Source organism: Lepidothrix coronata, unplaced genomic scaffold, assembly GCF_001604755.1.
Source record: "Lepidothrix coronata isolate B3197 unplaced genomic scaffold, Lepidothrix_coronata-1.0 Scaffold168, whole genome shotgun sequence".
Lineage (NCBI taxonomy): Eukaryota > Metazoa > Chordata > Aves > Passeriformes > Pipridae > Lepidothrix > Lepidothrix coronata.
In genome coordinates this window covers 1,976,362-2,004,355 of record NW_016690348.1, presented here as the reverse complement: position 1 = coordinate 2,004,355, position 27,994 = coordinate 1,976,362, and the positions used below count along the sequence as shown (strand labels likewise).

General features: G+C 34.6%; 1 protein-coding gene across 2 annotated transcripts in view; it reads left to right on the top strand.

Annotated features, from left to right (window-relative positions):
• RYR3 (ryanodine receptor 3) overlaps nt 1–27,994 on the top strand; it is a 218,916-nt gene that overhangs the window by 91,562 nt on the left and 99,360 nt on the right. For both annotated transcript variants that reach the window (XM_017829727.1, XM_017829728.1), the window contains 16 exons: nt 326–473; nt 1,400–1,605; nt 2,269–2,443; nt 4,338–4,546; nt 5,729–5,913; nt 6,344–6,380; nt 6,733–6,893; nt 7,413–7,578; nt 10,826–10,912; nt 11,303–11,529; nt 12,597–13,398; nt 13,900–14,100; nt 15,275–15,377; nt 19,188–19,325; nt 22,907–23,180; nt 24,848–24,962. In XM_017829727.1, coding sequence (XP_017685216.1) covers nt 326–473; nt 1,400–1,605; nt 2,269–2,443; nt 4,338–4,546; nt 5,729–5,913; nt 6,344–6,380; nt 6,733–6,893; nt 7,413–7,578; nt 10,826–10,912; nt 11,303–11,529; nt 12,597–13,398; nt 13,900–14,100; nt 15,275–15,377; nt 19,188–19,325; nt 22,907–23,180; nt 24,848–24,962 — 3,234 coding nt within the window. The remainder of the gene's footprint in view (nt 1–325; nt 474–1,399; nt 1,606–2,268; nt 2,444–4,337; nt 4,547–5,728; nt 5,914–6,343; nt 6,381–6,732; nt 6,894–7,412; nt 7,579–10,825; nt 10,913–11,302; nt 11,530–12,596; nt 13,399–13,899; nt 14,101–15,274; nt 15,378–19,187; nt 19,326–22,906; nt 23,181–24,847; nt 24,963–27,994) is intronic.

Below are 27,994 nucleotides of genomic sequence, written 5' to 3'. Positions count from 1 at the left end.
AAATATCAAATATTGTGTAATATCTGGAAAAATTAGAGGGGGTGGGAAGCAGGAAAAGGAACCTTGACCATGAAAGTCTGAGTAGACTGTAAGACCTGTATGGTTGCAGCTGCAGGATGTATGGGAATATATTTCCGTCCTTCTCTTTCATTCTTGTCTTCCGTTATTAATAATCGAGCTTGCATTCATAGAACTCTTCTTCGTCAATGCTCTGTCTCTTCTGTAATCTTAACATGATTTCAGAATACATTCTGTCTTATTATAAAAAGTCTTTGTGTTGTTTAAACAGAGTTTTCTTTTTGTTCTCTTTTATAACCCCTTTCAGGATCTTAAGAACAAACGTAATCCTCGGCTAGTGCCATATGCATTATTAGATGAACGCACTAAAAAATCAAACAGAGATAGCCTCCGTGAAGCTGTTAGAACATTTGCAGGCTATGGTTATAGTATTGAACCACCTGACCAAGAGATAGGTATGCACTTCCAAAAAGAATCATGGTCTTTTTTTCCCCCCGGTGCTGTGAAAAAGCATAAAACTGAAATATAGGGAAAACAGAAGATATTAATTAATAGTAGGGTATTTTTCCAGTGAATTTTAATGAAAGGTGCAGAGACACTTTTAAAATTACTTTTATATTATTTAGGTCTTTGTTGGGAGTTTTTTTTAAAGATTGGCTGTAGTTAATGACATGATAATTCTAATTACCTGATTTTTTAGATTGGAGAAAATCTGGAGTGTGAGTGGGCATACTGGTTTTCATTTGGAAAGAAGGAAAGAAAGAAAATAATATAGGTTGCATTTAAAAAGAATTATTACATAGTATGTAGATTAGGTTTGACTACTTCAGTTTTTTAAGCAGTCTTCAAAGAAGCTCACCAAGTTTAATAATTTTTTTAAATTGAAATCAGGAGCAAAAACTTGTTTAGAAGTTTTTCTTCATATATGCTATAACACTGTAATTTTCAACAAAAAATCCAAAATGAAACAAAACTTATTCTGTAATTTTAAAAAAATGTTCTAAATGCATTGACTTGTGTAGGAAAATAATTTTTTGTATTATAATACTACATTATTGCATTGGATTATATTGCATTTAGTAATCTTATGCTTCTGTTTCCTCTACTCAGTTTTGTGTTTGGGGCTCTGAATTGAGTGGTACATTGAAATATGCTGATTCTACATAGCAGATGATCCCTCATCCTGTACAGAATTAGAATGTGGTAACCTTTGCATGCTGACTACTGTTACTCTTTTTGTAACATTTACTGTGAAGTTTCTTAAATATGCAATGGTAGATGAGATAGAAAATACTGGGGACAGATGAAAAGCTAGTCAGTGACATTTATAATTTAATTTTATTATTAAAAGTGGGGGGGTTTTCTCTGTTCATTTTTACAGCTGACCAAACAGTGGAAAAAGTCAGCATCGACAAGATACGATTTTTCAGAGTAGAAAAATCTTATGCAGTGAAGTCTGGAAAGTGGTACTTTGAATTTGAAGCTGTGACAGGTGGAGATATGCGTGTTGGCTGGGCCAGGCCAGGCTGCCGACCTGACATAGAGCTGGGAGCTGATGACCAAGCATTTGTATTTGAAGGAAGCAAAGTCAGTACACCTTTACCTCTTTTGACCTATGAACAGGCTAGACAGAGAACTACAGTATAGGTTTCCTCTGTATACTCCAGATCAAGTACAGGAATTTTTTCTGATTCACAGAAATATATCTCTGAGCCCTGTTTCATGCAGAATAGTATCTGCATTTTGGTTCCGTTAATTGAAATTATGCTAATAAAGATGTGTTGGTTTATATCTTCCTAGGATCTACCCAACCAACTAAAGAAGTCTGTCGCAACCATAAACAAAATACAGCATTCACTTCCATTTTTTTAATGTGGTGTTTTACAAAAATCAAACAAAAGGTTCTTCAATGACTGGAAGAGGGAACCACAGTTCTGTTTTCCCTTTTCTGTCTTTTCTGCATTCTGCATGTTCTTCCTTCCCAAGCTTGACTCCTAAAAGAGCAGAAAGATAATAAATACACTGCATGTGAGAAGTGGAATCCAGTGAACAGTAGTTATCATCCAGATTCTAAATTGCTGAAGTTAGGGCTTAGTTGCTCTTTGTCTCTATTATCTCTAAGACAAAACCCATGATCAGTTTGCAAATTACTTGGGGATCCTGGAAAATGAAATGTTTGTTTTTCTTTATTTACTTTGTATTTAATTTCTACTTTTAGCACTGTGGTTGTTCACTTGTTTTTCCATTTAGGGCCAGCGTTGGCATCAAGGTAGTGGATTCTTTGGACGAAGCTGGCAACCAGGAGATGTGGTTGGTTGTATGATAAACTTGGATGACAAATCAATTATCTTTACTCTGAATGGCGAGTTGCTAATAACAAGTAAAGGGTCAGAACTTGCATTTGCCGACTTTGGAATAGAAAATGGTAATTTCCCTTTTTTAGTCATATGGTTATGAGAAGAGAAAACAAAACAACAACCAGAAAAACTAGTCTGTCATAATGATTCAGTGAGCTGAGAAATGATATTTCACCGGTGTGAGCCTTCAGACTATGCTACACGTTAACTTCATAAATATTTATTTTGAGAGTGCTTCTGTGGCACCAATTGATTTTCTTTTTTTTCCTTTGACCACATTAATGGGATTTTAGCAGTCGGAATGGGTAAATTTTCTTCAAGCCTTGCTCTTTGATAGGCTTACTCTCAGGACTAAACTTCAGTACTAAGAGATGGTAGTAATAAGTATCCTGAAAAATTCTCAAAAGCTGAAAATGTAGTCTCTGATTATCTTACTGGAGCATAAATGTATTATGCTCATGTCCGTGAAGGACATAATGAATATGTCCTTCACTATGTGGTGAGAGTCTGCACCCAAAGAATATAAGTTGAGTGATTTGTAATTTTTTTTTCTTTCATCCTATTCATAGCTGATCTGAATTTATCCTTTACCTGGCATAATTTTCATCTTCTGTTTTTGGTCTTTGTTTTTTCTAAAAGTAGGATCTATATGACTGTAGTAAAGAAGGCAGGACATATTTTCAAACTGTTTTGCTTTATGTTTTAGTGGACATTTTTTTTTTGTAAGTGTAGCTTCTCCAACCAGTAGTAGCTTCATACCTGTTAGTAATGGCCAGAAGACTTTGCAGTTGCTCACTGTCCCTCTTTGATGTTACCATGGACAGAGTTTTTCTAACAGTAGAGAATGAGGATCTGCCTTAACAAAGCTATTCTGAAGGCTTAAATTAAAGTTTGGGAGAGAAAATTTCTCCTTTAGGGGTTGAACTGTTGTCTCCAAGTTCTGGTTCTTGAGAAATGGAGAAATAGTTCAACAGTCTTTCTTCCCTCTCTATTGGCTGCTATAAAGTTATATGGAGATCAAAGAGTTGAGTCATAAAAAGTACTAGCATTGAGGAAGTGTGTGTCCATTGTGAATGATGGAGGAATGAAGGCTAGCAACAATGTACTGAGATAACTAAACCTCTTCTCAAAGTCCTTTTGAAACTTCAGTGCCCTCAGAGATCATACTTAATATTTGTTAAATAACTCTGATCTAGCCAAGGTTGGCTTCTAGAGTCCAACTCATTGTATAACACCATGTGTGTTAGTCTAAAAATGAGGAAGATAAATAAATTATTTTATATAATGGCCAGTCTTCGGGAGCGAAGATTTGGGAAAGGTCATTGACCCTTCGAGCCTGCGCAGTGGATTTTTTAGGTGAGACACAGCGTGCGCTGAACTGAGCCCACCCTTTAATCCTGAGGTTCATCTGCCGGGGCCGAGTGAAACTCGGACAGTGGCAGTGAGGGTCTCAGAACGTAGGTTTGTTTAGAGTGACCTTCTCTTAGATGGATTGCCTTACAAGGCTGACGAGCTCCATCTGCCCGGGGGGCCGGGAATTGAACCCGGGTCGCAGCGGTGAGAGTCCTGCACCCTAACCACTAGACCACCAGAGGCCCCTAAAATAAATTATTTTAGTAAATTAATAACTGACTTGAGCAAATATTTTCAAATGTGATTGTCCACAAAACTACCTCTTGACTTCACATTTTTTGTTTATTTTTCACACAAATCTACTACTTACTAAGAACAACTTTGAACTGGTTTAATATTTAAATAAACAGGATAGTGCCTAAGTCTTCAGAAATTTTGGTAGCAATTATATTGAATCTAGAAATTAGTGTTTAAAGTGGCTTTAAATCCTTGCTAATGTCATCATTTCATGTGCATTACTTGTAGGAGCTAAAGTTCAATCCAAATTAGAAGGATTAGAAGTTTTTAACTAAATTACTGTTGGGGTTTTTTTGATTTTTGTTTCTTTAGGTTTTGTTCCAATTTGTGCACTGGGCCTATCTCAGATTGGTCGCATGAACCTTGGAATGGATGCCAGTACATTCAAGTATTATACAATGTGTGGCCTTCAGGAAGGTTTTGAACCTTTTGCTGTCAACATGAACCGAGATGTTGCTATGTGGTTTAGTAAACGCTTACCAACATTTGTCAATGTACCAAAAAATCATCCTCACATTAAGGTAACATTACAAATTAGGGAGACACCTGTTTAACAACTGTTTGTTTAGCAAGCTGAGACATTAAACCCTTACTGATACTTACTGTCATCGGATACTTTGTCATATAAACCTATTAAGTCACTCGGATAATTCCAGATGATCTTGTCTATCTTCAGTTTCATTTATGGCAGTGTAGATTCCTATGGATATATCTATCTTTTTTATTATGTGTGTTACTAATTTATTTTGTGGTTAGTTACTGGAAACATGTCAGTTATGTTTTTTTTATATTCTATCTTACGCCTACATTCACTTTTTAAACCTTCTCTACTATATATATTTCGTAAATGTGTAAAAATTGTTCAGCTGAAGTCTGAGGATATTTAAGTGTACCTGTGGTGTTGCTGAGTGGTTTTTTCATTCTTATGATGCACCAGTGATAGGAATTCCACAACTCCCTGACTAATGTACTCTGGAGCAGAATAATAATTCCTGTACTTTCTATAAAATATTTGTTATTAATATATTCCAAAATGATAAGTTTGAATTCCTGATAAGTTTTCTTTTATTATAAACTATCTAAGCCATTTACTTTAATTTAGATATAGCCAACTATTCCTTAATAATTCTCTGAACATTTCCTTTCTAAGTAAAATACTTTTCACTGAATTCCAGCTAAATGATCTCAGCATTTTTTTCAGTTCATCAGGATCACCTCAACACTATTCCTGTCTCTAAAATTTTTTTAAATGTTCCTGTAACTGAATTTAAAAACATACTCACTTTTCCAGAACAAGGGAAAGTGGTATCAGACTACTGTGATAGTTCGTAATGGCCATCTGAACAATTCTAATTGATATTTTTGCTCATTGTGGTAGAAAACTACTGATTGTTGTGAAGCAGTTGTTCAATGTCTTGTGCACTCAAAGTTAATTAATTTACTAAAATATATAGGGGGGGTTTTATGCTGTATAGAACAACTTGAAATACTGTAATCAGAATATACCTAATCTGTTGCTTCCCTTGCTCTAACCCTTGCAGGTTAGATTCAATGTCAGAGAACAAAGTTGCATAGTTTTGAAGTTAATTATTTTTGAAAAATTTAAGTTGGCTCTCTCAGTTTTCTCATTCTCTAGTTGCTTAATGAAAATTTTCAGAATTTTTTTGGATAGTACTATTTTAAAATATTTCTGTAATTTTTAGATATGGAGAATTGATGGAACCATTGAAAGTCCACCTCGGTTAAAAGTAACTCACAAAACATTTGGCACACAGAACAGCAATTCAGACATGATATATTGTCGTTTGAGTATGCCTGTTGAGTTCCACTCATCGTTCAACTTTGGCATGGGTGTGGAAAATGCCTCATCTGATGTTTTCCAAAAACGGTCAGGCTTGGCTTTAGTTATCCTATCTCTTGCTTTCCATGTAAATGCAATATGTTCTATTATTCTTTATTATTTTACACTCAAAATTTCATAGTTGTTTTTAAACACATAGCATAGGAGGCATGTTATTAAGATTTTTTTTTTTATTCTTGAAGGTTTTAATTGATTTATAACCCGCCTTTGCTGCAAAGACAAAAGAGAACCATATCTAAAGAGGTGCTTCAAAAGGTTTAAAATTATTCATTTCTAAGCAGCACCTTAACTGCAATCAATTATTTTTCTTGTATATTTGTATCCTCTGCAGTCTTAACTAATGCATATTACGTACCCAGCAAACATTAGTTAGCTTGTAAGTATACTTAGTCTAATAATGAGCAGCTTTTTACTACCTTTTTTTAAAACTTATTTACTAATTTTTCTTTATCTGTAGAAAGCACAGCCAAGAAATTGCTGCTCCTTCTACTACAGTAAGTAAATATATTGAGATACTTCGTTCATCAAATGCTTTGAAGTAGATTTAGTGTGGCAGAATGTTCTTTAGAAATTGATCTGTTGAAAGTAGCCTTTTTAATAATTTGCTATGATATAGCAATGTTTATAAATAATGATATCCAGAGTTGCACAACTTGAAGCATAAACTTTACCATCTTAAACCACTGTCTGCTTTTTTAATTTAAGAGCATTTTAAATTCGTTTAAGAGAATGTGAATTACTATTAAAGTTTGATATATTGGAGGGGTTTTTTAAAATCACTATTTGAGTATTCCTTGATAAAATTCCTTGATTTCTATTACTAATATGCTCTATTCCTCTTTTCAGTATTTTTACTCACTAAGGATATTTGCTGGCCAAGACCCATCCTCTGTCTGGGTTGGCTGGGTAACACCAGACTATCATTTTTACAGTGAGAATTTTGACCTAAATAAAAATTGTACAGTGACAGTTACTTTAGGAGATGAGAGAGGAAGGGTTCATGAAAGGTATGCATTTATTTATTACTTATTAAATTTATATTTTAATACTGTTGTTCAAAAGTTAATTATTTGCAAGCTTTATGATATTTTAAGCATTAATTTAAACTAATGAGAAACTTGGTTATGAAGTTTGGGTTTTCTGTGCTCATTTTTATATGAATGTTTCATATGTAGACTTCTTAGAGTGAATATATTTATCATTAATGTTCCATTTGAAAGAATGTTTTGTGATGTTTCTTTCATTTAACATCTGTATTTACTCACTGTAGATAAACTTGTTTGTTTTACTGTATCTTATATGTGCACACAGAGGCCTGTGAAATTTTTTCATAGTTTTAAAATAGGAGAAAGAATTTATTTAGTCTAATGCATATATTACGAAAAAAAAATTGTTAATGAGCAAAAAAACTTATAGCATGACAAGCACCTTTGAGGATCTCTAACTATTACTCCACTGAAAAAGTACATCTTCACCAAATATTGAAGTGCAGTGTGACCTATACTTTGTTCTTGCTGTTATTTCAGTGTGAAGCGCAGCAACTGCTATATGGTTTGGGGAGGAGATGTAGTTGCTAATTCCCAGAGATCAGGTCGCAGTAATGTTGATATAGAAATTGGATGCTTTGTTGACCTGGCTACTGGAATGGTGTCATTCACAGCCAACGGAAGAGAACTTGGCAGTTGTTATCAGGTATTATCGGATTTTCAGAAAGCGATCTAGTAAGATGCTGATTTTGATGTTATTTTTCTTTTCCAGATATCTAACCGAACACCATTTGTGTGACAATAACATGTTTTCCTACATCATTCTGATTTTATCCCTCTTTTTCTCACTCTCTCTACTATAAGGCTACATTTTTTTGAGCTTCTTACAGTTGTTTCAAGTGTTGAGGAAGGACTATTGGTAGATATGTTCAGAGAAATATTTTTTTTAACCTCTCAGTTCATGTGATACAAAATCTTGATTTATAACCTTAAATCTTGTTTTATAACCTTATTCTTTAAAATACTTTTTGTCAACTGAATCTGTTATACAATACTGGGGAAGAAAATATTTAAATTAGCATAAGGTCAAAATTAAACTATAAGTGTTGTAATTTTTGGTATGAATTAAGAAAAAATTCTGCAGATAGCTGTGATTTGGAGACCTTGTGATTTGATAAATTTCAAAATCTTAAATTCAAATATGCATTAATGCACAAAGCCAAAGTAAATGCGGTGGGCCCTAAATACTATCAACACGCTCAAAATGAAAAGTCATTATGCAAAGGGATCAGTAGTTGACAGAAGCTTTCAGCACCAGATTATTGAGATTTTCTCTTAGTAAGATCTGTTGTCCATAGTAGAGCATCCACTGTGGAAGAAGTTGTCCAGTGTTAGGAACAATTCATTGCTTTCTTCAATGTCACCCCCCAGATTTTTAATCCAGATAAAACTGAAATGTTATCTGACTAAATTTAATGGAACTTGTATACTGACTCCATTGAAAATGATTGTGGCAGGGTGGCACATAGCCTGTAAATGGGGGTAGGAGATTATCTAGAAGCTGTGATTTTGGTATATTTTGTAATAGTGGTCAGAAACGTCCGTGCCACACTGGGAGGATATTGAATGTCAACATCCTGGGAAAAAAACCCACATAATTAAAGTGCTTGAGCCCTGCTTTGTTGTTTTTCTAACTAGGTACAAATTAATATGACAGCTTCTGAACAAAACCTGGAAGTTTGGTATGCTTTTTTTATGATGGGTTTTTGTTTATTTTTTTTCATGGACAGCCTTTAGCTATTCTTATTTTGTAAGGAGATCTATGGAAAGACAGATGTAGAAGAGGCCTGTTACTGAATTTAGTGTAGAAAACACTTTCAGGTTTTTCCTCATATGACTTGCATTTAATATAACCACGTTCTCTGTATTAAATTTAAAATTATCTCAGAGAATACCAATATTTCTCTTCTGTTTCTTCTCTTTGTCATGGAAAAATACCTGGAGTTGCTTTTGGAATTGTTTTTCAATAAACATGATAACACTTGGTCTGCTGACAAATGAGAAAAGTCAGCACTTTTTATAGAGATAAAACAGTATATTCCAACAGGATTGTTAAGTCTGAGGGTGAAATATTACTCAATTTTTGCTTATTTTGAGTCATCTAAGTATTTTCTGTGGTTTTGAAAGTAGTGAGAATAGCGTTATGTAATTTCCATTTCTTGAATATTTTTACCATAAAGTACGATCTTTAAAATATTGTAATAAATCTAATCACTTGCCCAAATTGCCACAAATAACTGATATGTGTCTGGTCTAGGTAATTATTCTAGTTGTATAAATTCTTGCACTTCTCAGCTTTCTTAACTGAAAGAGGACAATATTTGTATGCTGTTTTCATTTTAAAAGGTCTATGGGTCAATACATTGTGGAGATAAAATGAATTTTGCTGTAGTTCCTGATTTAACTATTGAATGCCACAGTGATATTCAGGAAAACAAAACAAAACAAAACCACTAGAAAGGTAAAGGGAAGATACAGTATACATATATATTTGAGATTTTGTCATTAATTGTCAGGTCACAGTTAAGGTATTTGTAGCAGAAAGGAGATCTTAAATATTGGTTTAAAGATGTTTTATTTTACTTTTTTAGTAATAGTTCTCTGATCCTCAGACATGGCTAGAAATTACAAATTCAATTATTATTACTAGGAAATAGCTATCTTTGGTCAGAGGCTGAGAGTTATATTGTCTCAGCTATCTTCAGACTTTGATGAAATAATAGGCACATTAGTAATGTCTTGCAGTCCAAGATGCCTTTTGTTTCTGGATTTGAGGTTGTGGTTTTTTCCTTATCAAAAAGTTTGGAATGTACATACCTAGCCCTATATTATTTTTTCTATGCCAATAGTGATAGTATAGAAAAATCTTTATTCTGAATATGGTTTTTTCAGTATAGGGTATAATTTTGCATTTTGTTTAAATTATATTTTGTTTTGGAGCTGTTTTTTCGTCCAAAAGAATATGTATTTTTTAATTTAATTTTTTGACTCTCAGTATGTATAATGTATATGTGTATACATGGTACACAAAATGCACAATGATATGAATAATATATTTCATTGAACTTTTGAGACTTTGACTTATTTGTATAGATGTACTTTTTTTCAGCTCCCCTGGAGCAATGACATTCTTTAAATAATATACTAATCTATAATTATATTTTAATAATATAATAATTATAAATATTATATTTATAATAGAAACACATGTTACAATTTAATAATTTATATTATAAATAATCTCTATTTCATGGCAGTAGTGGTGGGGGATCTTGTAGAGAATTCTTCAGAATAAACTGATCTTACACTGACATGCACTTTGAGTCCAACTATAATGGGGAAAGAAGGATAACACAGCAGTCACAAAAATCCCAAACACAACCAGACACTTTAAAACTGTAGCACTGTGATTCAGTGTGATTCACTGCAATTTTTTAAGACTAGAGACAGATGCTAAGCCTGAAAATAAAGAGCTCTTTAAAAAAATTACATTATTTTACTTTTAGAATATGTATTAGGAAAGCATTAATCTTGAAAGGAAATAAAGATTTGCACTATCCTAATCACATGTGCTCTCACCCTCTAGTACAAAGGGTTGAGTTTGGATATTTCTGAGAAGAAACCACACAATGTTCTTGCGAGAGCTGTTGAGATCACATAAGGCAACAGATACACCTGTCTGAAAATCAGGTGGTCCTATAAAGATAACTGCAAATGCTTTACTGTATTAGAGGTGAACTACAAGTAGACACTATTCACCACTCTAATAAAGTGTCTGGAGTCATTTGATGATAAAGTATAAGCCATACAGAATTTATTTTATATCATATTCAGGGAGGAGATTTTTTTGCATTTTTAATTTTTAAAACATTTCAACCTCATCTCATTTCTAGGTTGAACCAAACACGAAGCTTTTTCCAGCAGCTTTTTTACAGCCTACAAGCACTAACTTGGTTCAGTTTGAACTTGGTAAATTAAAGGTAGGAAATATTTTTATATTTTATAAAAAGAGAACCTTCATGTAAAGGTGTTCTTTTAAATCTGTTTATTCTTATGCAGATTCCTGTTCACTTGAATTTGTTTAGGAAAATTGAATCAAGGGCAAGAATCTTAATTTGAATTCTGTGTTTGCTTCTGTAAATGTAATTATATATGCAGTTAATTGTTTATCTGCATTTGTCAAAATAAACTCATATTGTTTGAAGAGAACACCGTTAATGTTGCAGTTATTTAATGGATTTTGTTTGTTGTAATAACGTCTATCTTTCTGTGATTTCTTTGCTATTTATAAGTTATACTTCCTTTTAATGCTATCAGTTTATTTATAATTAGACATTACAAAAATATTTTAATACACTTCTTTGTTTCAGAATACCATGCCTTTATCAGCAGCAATTTTTAAAAGTGAAGAAAGAAATCCTGTTCCTCAGTGTCCCCCTCGCCTCGATGTGCAAACAATTACACCTGTTTTATGGAGCAGAATGCCAAACAGCTTTCTGAGAGTAGAAACTGAGCGTGTCAGTGAACGTCATGGCTGGGTTGTGCAGTGTTTGGAACCACTGCAGATGATGGCACTTCATATCCCAGAAGAAAACAGGTACATTTGTAAGGAAATAAAATTACTTAATGTGGACAAAGTGTATTGAAACGGGATGTCAGAGTATTGATTAAACCTGCCTTAGAGAATATTTACACCATAGTTGTTGAGAATTTCTCATCTTATCTGCTATAACAATAATTAAGCAGATAAGATCAGAAAATTTAAGTACAAGAGACTGAACTTTAATGCCAAGTGATGACTTTTGCATACATGAGAGAAAAAGTGGCTATTTGATTTTATTTAAATTATAAAGTAACATACCCTAAATCTCTAGATCTTTAAAGATCTATAAAAAAATCTTTAAAGATTTTTCTCAGCCTGAAAAAAACAAATATAAAGAATATGCAAGTACTAATTTGCTGATTTTTTTCTGTAATAAAAGCATGTAATCTGTTCTTGTATCATCTGCACTGAATTTACATGAATTAAGTTTTTATGTTCTTATTGACAAGGTCATGCCTTTCTTAGATTTTCATTAGATTTTATCTTCAAAATGAGGATAAAAAAGATCTGTCCAAATATCAAATATCATAACCAGTGAAAAATCAAACTATCGGTAAAAGCATAGCAGAAAGATAATTTAACTGTTGCACTTTTTTCAGTTATTTTTAAATTTCTTTTAATAATTCAATAAAAAACTTAATTTATTGTTCATAAAACTGAATTCAAGAAAAGATTAAAAAATACTGTGTCTTGTGGAAAAAATGAAACCATAATCCTGAGTAAACTAGAAAGGCACACCTTAGTGACAGTAATAACACAGATTTTCAGCATGACAAATATATTTATTTTAAAAACAAGTTCTAATTTACCATAGATTTCAAAAAGCACCTATACCTTCTGTTTTGGGTTGTTTTTTTCATAAGGAGTATTAATTTTAAACAATCTCAGTTGCCACCATTTACTGTGTTTGGACAATGCACATACTGAGACTAGTTACTATTAATTTAATACTAGTGGTTTAAAGAGGAACTGACCAAAATGTGCAGAGATCACAAAACTTTTCTTTTACAAAGTTATTATTCATAGGATTGATTGGTTTCTCTTTCTTTATTTTCTAACAGATGTGTTGATATTTTGGAACTGTGTGAACAAGAAGATTTGATGAAGTTTCACTACCACACTTTAAAACTCTATAGCTCAGTTAGTGCTCTGGGTAACACTAGAGTTGCTTATGCACTTTGTAGCCATGTGGACATATCTCAGCTATTTTTTACAATAGATAATCAATACTTACCTGGACTTCTACGTTCTGGATTCTACGACTTGCTCATTAGTATTCATTTAGAGCATGCCAAGAAAGCCAAGCTCATGATGAGCAATGAATTTATCATTCCAGTTACAGATGAAACTCGAACTATTAAATTGTATCCCAATGAAACAAAGAAGCATGGTTTACCTGGAGTAGGGCTTAGCACTTGTCTGAAACCAACCTTTAATTTTTCTACTCCATGCTTTATTGCGACCACTGAAGAACATCAGACATCCAGTCCAGAAATACCCCTTGAGACACTTAAATCCAAGGCCATAAGTATGTTAACAGAGGCGGTACAGTGTAGCGGTGCTCATATACGGGACCCTGTTGGAGGACAAGTTGCATTCCAGTTTGTTCCTGTTCTTAAACTGATAGCAACATTGCTCATAATGGGTGTTTTTGATGATGATGATGTGAAGCAGATTTTACTCCTCATTGATCCCACTGTGTTTGGAGATCACAAGGAAGAAACAGAAGAAAGAACAGAGAAGGAAGAAGTTACAAAAGTTGAAGAAAAAGATGTAGAAGCTGGGGAGAAAGCAATAAAACAAACAAAAGCTCCTGTTAAGGGCTTATTGCAGACAAGATTACCAGAATCTGTTAAGCTTCAGGTGACCATTTAATATAAATGTATTATTTATGTTCTACTCTTAATGGAAAAAAGATTGTGCTTTTTATCTGTTCTCTACTTTAAAAGAGTTGAAATTCTGAAGGTCTTTAATTCCACTTTGCCTTATAACCTCATGTTTAATAACCAAATTTAATGTTCCTGCAGTTCTTCTACACTCAAAATAGATAAGTTGATACTTACTTATTTTGTAAAAAGGAAAGTGTTAGACCAGGTGATCTTTAAAGGACCATTCCAAGCCAAACTAGTGCATGTTGTCTACATATTTTGGGTGCATGGAGTGAAAAACTGTGAATTTAATGTAGTATTATTGATCAGATAATGAAACTGTACAACATTTTTTCACCTTTACATTGTTGAAACAAAAATGTGAGAAAAATGTGTCTAATTTTTACAATCCGATGCAGTATATCTGCAATTCACTGCAGTTCTTCCCCACAGTTTGTAAAACAATTAATCTTAAGTCTGTTTTTTTCTACCCTAGATGTGTCATTTACTCAATTATTTTTGTGACTGTGAACTACAGCATAGAGTGGAAGCAATTGTATCATTTGCAGACCGTTACGTATCAAAATTGCAGTATAATCAGAAATACAGGTACAATGAACTCATGCAAGCCTTAAACATGTCTGCTGCTTTGACTGCCAAGAAGACTAAAGAATTTCGGTCTCCTCCTCAAGAACAGGTAATACTAAATATATGGTTGAATTAAAGATTAAATAAATTCTTTATGATGATAAAATAGAGTCCTGACTTATAAACTACCATTTGAATTGCTGGAGAATCAAAATGAATTTGAAATAAAATTTGTTTTGTGCCACAAAATACTGAATGTCAGAATGCTTAAGCCTCTACTCTAGAATTTAAGCTGTAAACCAAAGTAATTTCTCAAATTTTTTACTAAAGATTTCTCAACAGCATAGAAAATTTGAATATTACTGTCCAGTGCTGAGGAGCTTAGATTCATCCAGTACTGTAAGATGATGATAATCTTAGTTGCTCAAAGTTAGCATGAAGTTAGTGTTGAACTGACATGTGTATGTTAGAAATATTTTTTTCTGTCCCTAGGAAATAGTCTTATTATCAAGTGTCCCTGTAGAATTATAGAATCATTGAATTGTCAAGATTGAAAGAGACCTTTAAGAACATCAAGTCAAACAGTCCACTCAGCACTACCACTGCAACTCTTAAACCACTAAATCACATCACCCAGTGCCAGATTCAGACGTCTCTTAACCTATTCCAACCTAGGCAACCTATTCCAATGCCTGACCACCCTAACAGTGAAAACATTTTTTCTAATAACTAATTGAATCTCCCCTGTCTCAGCTTAATTTCCTCATGTCCTCTCACTGCAGACATGGTAGAAGAGACCAGGCCCCACCTCACTACAACCTCCTTTCAGGTTGTAGAGAGCAAACAGGGCCCCTCTTTAACTTCCTTTTCTCAAGACTAAACAAACCCAGCTCCCTCAGCTGTTCTTCATAAGACATATTTTCTAGACCATTCACAAGCTTTGTTGCCCTTCACTGGACATGCTCCAGTATCTCCATGTCCTTTCTAAAGTGGGGGGCCCAGAACTGAACACAGTACTTGAAGTGCAGCCTCCCTAATGCTGAGTACAGGGGACGATCATTTCCCTAGTCCTGCTGGCCACACTATTCTTGATACATTTTCTGTATTGGTATGCTAATCATAATTAAAGCTTACAAAGTATCATTGCTTGAGTATTTCCTTTAAACTGTATAAGAAATTTGTGCTTTATTTTAATTTGATTATAAACAGGTAAAGTATGGCGATATATTAGAATATGTCTTAGGCTATCTCAGTGTTTTAACTATGTTTTAATTCCCTTAAAGATTAATATGTTGCTGAATTTTCAACTGGGAGAGGATTGTCCCTGTCCAGAGGAGATTCGGGATGAGTTATATGAATTTCATGATGACCTTCTAATTCACTGTGGTGAGTGGCAAGGTTTTGATACAGGTTTTGTTTGTCTTTTTGACACTCGACAGATCAGTTTAAAAATATACTAGTATAAGAGGTTTTTTTGTTAGATGTATTACTCTCTTCATTCGCAAAGCCTAGCCTTGTGATTACTGTCTACAAGGTGACTTTCTTGACAAGCTTTGGTGTATATTACAAAAATATAGGAAACTTGTGCATGGTTTTAAGTTTCATTGTTATATATCTATTAAATATTGTCCAGTATTATTCTGTTTATATATCAGTTTTAGACTTCATTGGGGAAAATAAATATTTCAAACAAGAAGGTTGGATTACCTTAAAAGATTTACATAAGCACATGTATGAGTGCAAGCATATAAAACATATTGAGGAAACATAATTGCTGTGAAGTTAAGCTGTAGAAACTTTGAGGAAAAACACTAGATGTGAGGTGCTATGCCTGTTTTAGCTTAGTTTCCTGGTGTATATGTAACTGTGAGAGTCATTCATTATAAAACACTGTTGCACTGCAGACTACAGCTTGAATTGCCCCCAGTCATTGAATTTGGATTTCCTGTGCAATTTTATGTGGGTTTTTTGATGTCAAAAGTCTTTTGTTAGTCTACTGAGATCTTAGTCTAATCCAGACAATGATGGATTTATTAGCCCATTTACTAGTGCATAGTCTGAGTCATCCAGTTATTACTGCTCCTTCCCAGTAATTATGCAGATAAAACTGATACACTTGGTAGATATATTCATAGTTACTCTTCCTGTATGTTTCTTGGTCCTACGGTTGATGGCATCCATCTTGTCTACAAAGAAGGGGCCAGGGTCATTACAGTGAACTGATAGCGTTTCAAGCTCTTCCCCAGGAAGAGCATGGTAATCCTAATGGTTCCTCCTTGTCCTCCTGTTTGCTTGAGGTCATCATTAAATGTTTACCAATACAGTCTGCTAGTTCTTTCTTCTTTGGCTATCCTTAAAACCAGTGTTACCTGGTTCAGGGAATTACATGGTTTTAATGTTATTAAGTTTCTGCCTTCTCTTTGTAGCCATGGTGCTTCCAATACCATTCTGTGCTCATATTGTTAAGGCTTCTGCTATTATTTTGCACTGACATATCTGAGTACCCTCATAGAATCTCTGGCAGCCATCAAGCTGTGATTTCGTGATAAGTCAATTTTCATTTTTCAACTACCTCAACCTTAGCCTCAGCCAAAGATGAGTGGGTCAGCAGGTATCTAGGTTGTGTTTTATCAGCTTACTTCTGAGGATATTGTATAAGACAGTATTAGAAGTCCTTAAAATCAAGATTTGTATCTGTAAGGTTAGCTACATTACAGGCACAACTTTAGTTGGTTTAACATTATTTGGTTTTGACTAAGCAATCACAGCTGCAGATAAAGGAGAAGGAGGTCCGCTTGGAATGTTTAATCAGCTTTTTACTACTAAGTATACTTTGCCATCTAAGTGGAAAAATATGTAGGCAATCAAATAATTAAAGGCTTTTTCATAATGAATATAAGAAATACTCTGAATTAAAGTTATCAGGCGGTCTTAATCCTAGCATATCCTAACTCTGAGTGGTTAATTTTGCTGGCAAAATAAGAGCCCTCTATCAAACCTTTTATGCGTAATTTCTTGGTTAAACACCCCCCCCCCAAAAAAAATTACAACATATTTTGTTGAATAATATAAAATTCACACTTATCTGGGTTCAGCGGTAGTTGCAGCTGGCCAGAAATGTGGGGAACAATAAAAAAAAAAGAGTTTTTTCAAACACATTAATGGCAATAGGCGGTATAGAAATATCATCAGCCCCTTACAGGATGAGGATGGTTACCTCACAAACAGGGACAGAGACAAGGTAGAGGAATTTAACGCTTTCTTTGCCTCTGTCTTCAACACAAATGATGGACCAAGGGGGTCTCAGTGCCCTGAGCTGGAGGACCATGACTGCGAGACTGATCAACTCCCAGTCGACCCTGAAATTTTGTGGGATCTGCTGCTGCAGCTGGATCCCTAAAAATCTATGGGGCTTGATGGGATTCATCCCAGAATCCTCAAGGAGCTGCTGACATCATCACAAAACCTCTCTCAATGATTTTTGAGCAGTCTTGGGAATCTGGAGAGGTCCCAGCTGACTGGAACCTGGTGAACGTTCTCCCGATTTTCAAGAAGGGTGAGCAGGAGGACCCTGGAAACGACAGGCCTATCAGTTTCACTTCAGTGCCTGATAATGTCATGGAAAAATTATTCTGGGAAGTATTAAGAAACACCTGAAATACAATGCAGTCACTGGTCACAACCAGCATGCCTTCAGGAGAGGAAAGTCATGCTTATGCCACCTGATTTTATTTTATGACAAGGTGACCTACGTAGTTGGTCAAGGGAAACCAATCAATGCAATCTTTTTGGATTTCAGTAGAGCTTTTGATGCTGTCTCATATAGTATGATTCTGGACAAAATGTCCAGCCCACAGCTGGATAAACACATCATGAGTTGGATGAGCAATTGGCTCACAGGTTGAACACAGAGGGTAATAGTGAATGGGGTAACTCATCATCCCAGTGCATTTCTTCTTGTCTGCCCATTTCAGCTTCTGAAGACTTTTCCTCCCAGTGTTCAGTGCCTAGCTTTTATTTCAGTGCCAGATAGTTTCTTTTGTTAATATTCTTGTGTATTTTCTCTTTCCTCTCAATACCGGCCACATTTCCTGTTCTTACTTTTTCCAAACTAACTGTGACCTTCCTTCATTCTTAGCTTTTCATTTTGCCCAACCAGTTTCACTCATCCCATTTCTTAAATTCCATATTTAGTCTCCAATTTCAAGTTTGAGTTCTTTCGTTTCCTCCCACTGCCTCTGAATCTTTTTCTTCCTAGTCACTTAGTCACTCCTAGTCATAATTTCACCTCCTCCTTGGTAGCTGCCAGCCATTAAGTTTCTCCAACATATTACATTTCAGATCTTTTTCCCTTTCTTAGTTTCTTTTTGTAGTACCAGTTTTAGCCTCAGTTTATTGTTTTCCATCTGCTCCACATTGTGTCTCTAGTATCCAGTCTGGAAAACTTTTACTTTTCTCAATTTCACTTTGACAAGCAGAAAAACTGCAAAAGCTTATGTGTCATCTCAGCACAATTAGCTCTGATCTGAAGGGAGCCTGCTTAGATATTCTCTTCTTCTGCACATAAAATGTGGTGTCTGTCATCACTGAGAGTTGTGAAAGACTTCGAATGGCTGTGAAGCAGTGTAGTGAGATGAACTGTATTAAACTACCTTGCAAAGTGACATCCCATCTCACTGTACACATTTTCATGAAAGGCAAGTGTCACCCATACAATCTCTGAACGTCTGCCTTCTTACAGCTTTAAATTCAGTTAATATTTTTGTTTATGACTGCTAAATATCTCAACTGAAAAATTGTACTATATTGTAAGATATGGCCATACAATTCTTTCTTTAGCTTACATTCTGCAATACGAAACAGAGGATCACATATTTAATCAAATATGACTCTGAGTCATATTTAATTGCTATAGCAGACTCTTAGGAAATACTACCTCTTTGGTCATAATATTGAAAAAATAATACTATAAATCTGGATATAAGTAGTATATGTACTGAAGAGAAAATAATTTGAGGGGTGCTACTGTAGCTAACATGTTAAAACTGCTGGCCTTACTACTTTTTTTTAATTTTTCTGTATGAAATTTGTTAGTTAAAAAATATTCCTATAGATATTTTGGTATTGTTTAAATAATTAAGGAGTTAAACTTCAAAGATTAAGCTTAGTTTCTAAGCAATTTTATTATCTGCTAAGGTATTCCATTAGAAGAAGAGGAAGAGGAAGAGGAAGATTCCTCCTTGACTGGCAAACTGCGTTCATTAATGTACAAAATCAAAGGTCCACCAAAAGCAGAAAAAGTGGAACCTAAGGAGGAAGAAGAGAAATCCCCTAGTAAGTTTTCTTTCCACATAAATACTTCCATGATACAAGTGCTAAAGTTTACACAGTCAACAGGAGTGTGTTTCCTAATAAAGTTTTGTAGTGGACTGAAGCAGGAGACTACTTTAAGTTTCTTCTGTTGCTTAGAACCATTTTCCTGCATACTGATCATTTCAAATGCATTTAACAAGAAGTTAAAATGAGTGGAAGATTTTGGATCAAGATTGGTAACTCTGGGGTTGAAAATTTGCATATTCTATATGAAGAACTGTAAAAAAGTTAATTATGGCTCAATAATCTGGACTCAAGCATTCCAAACGTCCGAAGTTTTGATTTTTATGGTTTGGGTTTTTTAAATGCAAAAGTTCTTCTTTACGACATATTTTCCTTTCAGTTGTGCCTTGCTGCATGAGAAGTTGTATGCATCTCAGTACCGAGATACATGTGCACAAAAGGTAATAGTGAATGGGGTGACATCAGACTGGTGACCTGTGACTAGTGGGGTTCTGCAGGGCTCCATCTTGGGCCCTGTGCCGTGCCCTTCAACAGCTTCGTAAAATGACTTCGACACAGGACTGGAAGGGATACTAAGCAGGTTTGCAGATGACACAAAACTGGGAGGAGCTGTTGACTCCCTCGAAGGCAGGGAGGCCTTGCATAGAGACCTCAACAAATTAGATAACTGGGCAATCAGCAACCACATGAAGTTCAATAAGGGGAAGTGCTGGATTCTGCACCTGGGATTGGGCAACCCTGGATGTATGGGCTGGGGAATGAGATGCTGGAAAGCAGTGCCACGGAAAGGCACCTGGGTGTCCTGGTCAATGGCAAGTTGAATATGAGTCAGCAGTGCCCTGGCAGCCAGGAGGGTCAACCCTGTCCTGGGGGGCATCAGGCAAAGCATCAGCAGCCAGATGAGGAATGGGATTATCCCGCTCTGCTCTGCACTGGGGCAGCCTCACCTTGAATATTGTGCGCAGGTTTGGGCACCACAATGAAGAAAGATATTAAGCTCTTAGAGAGTGTCCAAAATAGGTCAACAAAGATTCTGAAGGGCCTTGAGAGGAAGCCGTATGAGGAGAGGTTGAGGTCACTTGGTCTGTCCAGCCTGGAGAAGAGGAGACTGAGGGGAGTCCTCTTTGTACTCTACAACGTCCTTGTGAGGGGAAGAGGAGGGGCAGACACTGATCTCTTCTCTATGGTGATCAGTGACAGGACCTGAGGGAATGGCCTGACATTGCATCAGGGGAGGTTTAGATTGGATATTATACAAAGGTTCTTCACCCAGAGGGTGGTTGGGCACTGGAACAGGCTCCCCAGGGAGGTGGTCACAGCACTATGCCTGGCAGAGTTCAAGAAGCATTTGGATGATCATCTTGGGCACATGGTGTGACTCTTGGGGATGGTCCTGTGCAGGGCTAAGGGTTGGACTTGATGATTCTTGGGGATCCCTTCCAACTCAGCAAATTCTGTGATTCTGTGATTCCTTTAGAACACGCTTTTGCTGAGGTTTCTTATTGCCCTTGTGAATCAGGATTGGGTTTTCCGTCTCTAAATTTCTGTAGCACCATCCATATATCATTTGCAGAATTCTCCAAGTTACTTGAGGTTGGTCTTTCAGTGGTGGCTGTACTTGGCAATGGTGGTTACTTCTTTTCTATTTCCAGTTTGCTCAGTTTGACAGGAGACCCTTATACAGACCTGGAGTGGCTAGTTTGATTTCAGAGAATCATTTCATCAAAAGTTGTGTTGAGATTAGACAACAGAGTTATTTTATAACTCATGACACCTCTTACATGCTCTGCTTGTTCTGTAAAGCACTGTAGTGTGTTTTTCCTGATCTGAAAACATATTTTGGTCTGTTAAGCTCGCTAATATCTTATAAGTACATTAAGGCTTATAATAATTTGATATGCTGCATGAAACAGGGTTTAATTCTCCAATGTTAGGAGTCTGTTAGCATCAGGCTCCTCTTTAATGGTATCAGGACCTACTCAGTATCTGGAAGTATCATTTCTTCTCCAGGCTTCACAAGTATTCTATTGTCATGAATCAGGAAGTATTCAATCCTAAAGCCTCAGGGCACATGGTGTTTGGTCCTTGGGACAGAGCAGTTCATATATTTCATTTCCTCTCACAAGAAATTCAGTTGGACAAATGATTCTACAGTGTCTGTTTTTCTAGAAATTTCATATAATCTCTTCAGGCTTGGGTTTATACTTGGAGTGATACATGGTACAAATATGCACATGGATGAAATAATTCAAAGCATTATGAAAATTTATATAAATATCTTATCTTATATTATATTATATTATATACCTGACTGTAGCTGAAGACTGTATGATTTTTAGTCCATGTGTGCACTTTCCCTTTACGCACCAATAGATATGGAATTCAGAGAGTAAAGGAAATGGGTGTCTGAGGTACCCCAATCCTCTTATATGCATGAAGAGGGGTGGTGGTGTATATGGCACATGCCTGTTTCCAAAGCCTTGAGTGTCTGGTCATAAATACTCTGAGTGTGAATATTCAAAAGAAGGAACTATTTTCTACAGGTAAGTCTTCCTTTTCTCTAAGCATATGTTCATTTCTAATCACAAACGGACTTTTCCCTAAGGAGAGGATGCCAGCACTTTAACCTAGTGTTAATGATGAATCAGTAAAATTTGTATTTAAAAACAAGCTGGAATTCAGAGAATAAACACATCAGTGTTAATAACAATTATAGGACTTTAGTAACTATCAAGTCAAAATTGAGATAAAGCATAACATGCCACTAAGAATAGGGCTATCTCTATGAAGAACAGAATTTGTCCCCACAGATTAAAAGCCATTTTATTGAACAAAACCTCAGAATTAATCATGGGTATTAAGTAAACTGTAAGGGAGAAGTGTTAGCAAATGAAAGCATAATGTAGACACAAAACCAAATGGATCTACGCTAGTTATAAACACTTTTGTGATGGAAAGTGGGAGGGTAGTATTCTTAACCATTGGAAGAACTTTTACTGGCAACAGAAGAAAGAAATTTGCATTGTTTTAAGAGGGAAGATAATATTTTTCTACTTGATCTCAACAATGCCTGGAAAATGTTTCTAGTTTTCAGGTAAATTTCCTAAACTCTGGGCTCAGATGAATTTTTTTCAGTGTAATGTATACAACAGAACTCCTTCAAGCAATATGTATTGTGCAGTTTGAAACAATACAATGTTTTTAGAAAGTGTATTCCCAAGTGACAGTGACGACGCAGAAATGAAGAATAAATTAAAAGTCTAAATGTAGCATTTAATTTACAAGGATGATTCTTAGAGTCATGATCAACTAAAAACTTTTCATTACCAAAAAGGCTGGTATTGACTTGAATGCTAAGTAGATGTTTATTGTTTTCCACCTCTCAAGAACATCACACTTACCTTGAAAGACCTAAAAGTTGTTTTTCCAATTTGAAAAATCCTGTGCAGTCTGCTTGTGTTTTTTTGCTGTTTTACAACTGCCTTGTTGTCTACTGTAATATAATACTTTACTATAATACATGTTTTTTACATTTTCTGTTTGAATAACTAGTAACATTTAATGTATTTTACTTTCAGCTACACTGAAACAACTCATATCCCAGACTATGGTGCGCTGGTCCCAAGAAGATCAGATTCAAGATCCTGAATTAGTTCGAATTATGTACAGCCTCCTTCGTAGGCAATATGACAGCATTGGTGAGCTGCTGCAAGCTCTGAGGAAAGCATACACTATTAGTGCTGCCTCTGTGAAGGATACCATTAATCTGCTTGCAGCACTGGGCCAGATTCGCTCCCTTCTCAGTGTGAGGATGGGAAAAGAGGAGGAACTGCTGATGATTAATGGATTAGGGTATGAAATTAACATAATTTTATTTTTAAGTTGGTGTGAAGTTTTTTTTATATTAATAAATTCTGTCATTTTAGATCCTGAATGAAAATTAATGCTGTACTGAAATGAAAATATATACTAGAAATTTTCATTTTCACATATATTTCCAAAGTGGCTCAAATTGATCTCTCTAGCAGTATCAAATGGGTCAAAGATCTGTGAATTCAGGTATTATCTAAAGAAAAAGGACTTCTTTTTACTGTAGCTAAGCCTAATGCTTAAACCCTCATCAAAGTACATCTTTTAGCAGCTCTGGAGAAAGAGATCACTAAAATCTTTGTTGGTGTCTATACTAAATCTTTCCCAAAATTAAAACTCATTTTATATTTCATGCATAATTAAATAAACTTGCTGGCATCTTTTCAATTGGAAATTTGTACAAGCAGTTAGGTAGACCCAGGAAAGTGGTGTTGTGAACTGAAATATCTCTAACTGGTTAGTATTTATTATTTCACCATCAGTGGCAACTTTTAAGTGTTTGAATATAGGAGACTGCTCATTTTATCCTCTATTGCATTAGAGTTATACAAAATTGCCTTTAAATAGCACCTAATGATGTGAGAATATTTTCCTGCATCTTTGCTGTGAAATTAGCTCTGTTAAGCAGTGCATGCCTGCATGCCTGCATGCCTCTTAAGTGAATAGATGCTGGTCAGGCCATTTAATGTTTTAAGGAAAAAAAATCACAGAAAATCAATTACTTTGAATAAAAGAGTGTATTTAGAAAGAGAGAAAATGATATATATATATATATAACAATTATATATATATATATATATATATATATATAACAATTGTAGGATATGAGGGATAAAGGGTAAGTTTTGTCTGAACACGGCATGTGTATAGTCACCTTCCCAGGGGTACTGTATTGTGAGTCATCTATTCTCAGTTTTCGGTATTTCTTTAAAGTAGATATGATGCCTGCTATTTGCCATATGTTTTTGACAGGTTGCCTTAAAATGTTAGAAATCTCTGGATTCTATTATAATCTAATCCTGGATTCTATCGAAACATATAAATTTTGTTCTGGATTATGAAACCAATACAGTGAATTCTAGAACATATTGAGATGATGCTGGGTAGAGTGAAAAAGTTAAAATAGTCCTTTTTAATGGGACTGTATGCCATTTCACTTATTCTAGCAGAATCTGGAAATATTGATGAAACACATATAACTGGTGACCTTGAATATTGTCTGTTTATTGTCTTCTACTTTGTGAACTGAGGAAATTAATTAAGAGGTGTTACTACAGAAACATGATTAGATTTTATTTTCTTGATCCCCACTTTCAACTTAAAACATACAGAATATATTCTTTTCCACTTAGATCATCACAGAATACATTTTTTTTGTTTAAACAGAACTGATAGTAGGAAGAATTTAGAGATGAGAAATGCCATTTTGAAATTATTTAAAAGTTAATATTCTTATTATGAAGAATCCACAAGGAATAATAGCATATTGAAATATGAAGTATTTAGTTATCAGGTGTTTTTGTATTATGCTGAAGTTTAAGAATCTGAAATTATGTTATTGCAGTGAATGCATGTTTTTGGAATAATGCATCGACTTAAATTAAAATGGTTCTTTTTAAAATCATATTGTTCCTTTTCTTCCATTTTAGGGATATAATGAACAACAAGGTGTTTTATCAGCATCCGAACTTAATGAGAGTCTTGGGCATGCATGAGACTGTTATGGATGTGATGGTGAATGTGCTTGGGGGAGATAAATCTCAGGTAATTTCACCATAAGTTTGTTATGCGTTTTACATCTTGAACCTGTCCAAAAGTATACTAGGATGTTTAAGAAGCAAACAATAATATATCGCCCTTGTGTAAGCTAGATTTTGCTTTTCCAAATTAAAATATTCATTAATGATAAAAGTTGAATATGTTTTATCGTACTAGAGAGAGAAGCCCAGCAGTCTAGGACTTGATTTTTAGAAAGTGAGTGAGATGTTAGAGGTGTATCATTTGTCTTTTAATAGAATTGTAAAAGAATTTGTTCTTATTTTAAATTAAATAGATACTTTAACTGCATTTATTGGAGGTGTAGCTGTGCTAGGAAAACATGCCTCTTCATCTTAGATGAAGTATTATTACCAATAAACTATAATAAGAGACTAACAACTAACTTTGAATGTTCGAATTCATGTACTTGAATTGAGCAATAATTTTCTTGCAGTTCTGTGTTCACCTTTTTCTTAGTGTTATGCTTGCATATATATGTCTTATTTTAAAGGCAGAGTGGCATAAATTTTGAGGAGCCTAACTGAAAATTTTCACTATTGAAGAAAGTGAGAAGTGGGCTTATTTTCTATTTTCTTTCTTCTCTTTGCTTATGCCTGACATCTTTAATGTGTTGCCTCCATTCCAAAAAGAAGGGTCTCCTCTGATCTCACTATTGCTTATCTACTTTTCTACTTTTTTTTGCTTGGCTACTGATTCTTCTTCTGTATTTGGAACATTTTTCAGTGCATTTTACTACCTTTTGCTTATCCTTTCCCTGTCTGTCAACTTTTCACTAGTTGATTGTCTTCCATGTACAGCTGCACCCTCCTTTCTTTATCTTTTTGGTCCTATAGCTCATATAATTATCTTAAATACTTATACATTGCATCTGCCTATACAATTGCAGTGTTGCAAAGTATTCGCATCCTGGTTTTGTTTTTTCTGCTTCATTTCAAGACAAGTTACAATTACTTACAAAATGATTAATACTCTGGCAATTTATAAGTGTTACAATGCTCTGGCTTTGCTACAACTTGTACATATAATCACAGGTGATAAAAAAACCTTAACCCAAAACAACAACCCCACAACACCTTCTAATGCCATTAAAAATGTTTTCATAAAAAATTTTAGTAACGGAAGTCTACAAAAAATGATATCCTTCAAAGGAAATGAAGACTTAGAAAATTACTTAGTAACCTTATCTTGCAACACTGAATGTGTCTGGCCCCCCAAAATGTCCTGTTTTATGGCTGTCTTTATGAAATTCATGAAGAGAGTTAGGTACCTCATGGACATTTTTTACTATTCAATGTTATATCTTTGAGAGATGGAAAGAGCAACTACACAATGTAGTCTCTAGTTTAGGGACTGGGCATTTTTCTAGGTTGTGGCAGCAGATGGTTTAAACTAGATCTCCAGCTTCTTGGAATAAATGATTTTATCATGCGGCTGTATTGAGATGTAGTGGCTCCGAAGGAATGATGGGAAAGTAAAAACTCGTCAGTTCAAACTGAAGAAAATTCGTGTCAGGCTTCTTTCTAGATGTGCTATTAATAAATTACTCAAAACCAAAGGAGGATATCTGTGGAATCTGTTATTGTTGAAGGTATCTCAGTAACTTTTGCTGTTACTGGCTAAGAAAATCCTGGAAAGGTACTTTATTTGTGAAATGTATATCCCAGAAAATTATTGGGCAAGCTGTGAACATTTTCATTGCATTTAGGTTTTAGTGTGTACCTTAATGCCTAAAATAGTTCTTTTAAAGTCTATGTCTTTAGATGCTACAATTTTGGAACCTTAATGTCATATGGGTTTGTGATGTTGGTCATTCATTCATTTTCAAAGAATCCCAAACAACCACCTTTTTGCTGGTCAGAATTGAACTACTTTACTTCAAAATTATTTCCTAATGATTGAAAGTTTTAGAATTCCATACTCATATGTATTCCTGACAATAATGAGGAATTTCTGAAATGACAATTTTTAGCAGTATTGCTGTTAACATAGTTTTCTAAACAAAGTTATGTCACACATTCTGTTAAAATCTCTGTAATCTGGGGAGTGGAAACTTTATTGAAAGTTTTGATGAATTAAGGAATCCATTTTCATCTACCTTACATTTAAGAGCCGGAATGCTAGATAATGCTGCTTGTACATAATAGCACCTTTATGTTTGAAATAGGCAAATGAGCTGGATATATTAGCAAAACACCTATGCCAAAGTAAAACTACAATTTATCAAGTCTCTGGAAGTTAAGAAGTGCACCTGTAAGGATAATACATATCATATCACATTTAATTACATAATCACTTTTTTTGCAAGATTGTTGTCTTGTTAAGTAAAAAGGTTTTACTTAGAATGAATTAGAGTTCCATAAAGTAACAGTTGTTAGACTTCGTTATAATAAAGTATAAACAGTATTATTTATAGTGTAAAGGTATGAAGTGAAGGAGGGAGGATATAATAGAAATTAAAAACCTCATGATATTGTGATCAAAATGCTTGAATATTATAGAATATATATAATATAGAGAATATATTCCTTCTTGTGTCTAAAGGGTACAAGCAAGATTATTTAAAAAATAATTCTTCTTGATGGTAATGAATTTTCTCATTAATTTTGTGAGTATCCTTAGGACATAGGTTTGCAAATGAACTTGATATTTTTTTACGCGTGCTATATAGTGGTAAATTTAATAATTCAGACAGAAAAATCTATCATTTTTATCTTGTTCTTTCATCTCCTTGTAGTAAAATGTGAGAATGGCACAACTTGTTAATTTCAGGTTGTGTATTCTTATTGTAGTATGGGAGGAGAAACTGAGGCTCTTGAATATTCTTTATTCTTCTTTGATATAATATTGCAGGTCGGCCTTGTTATTGTAAAGCTGCTAAGACAGTGTTTTTGTATAACTGCATTTGCTAGTCTGCAAATTGCTTTAACGAGAATTATTTCTGCATTTTTTGCCCTTATATGTCCCCTGTAGTCCTCTGCAAAACGATTTTTTAACATTTTAATAGCCTAATGAACGTG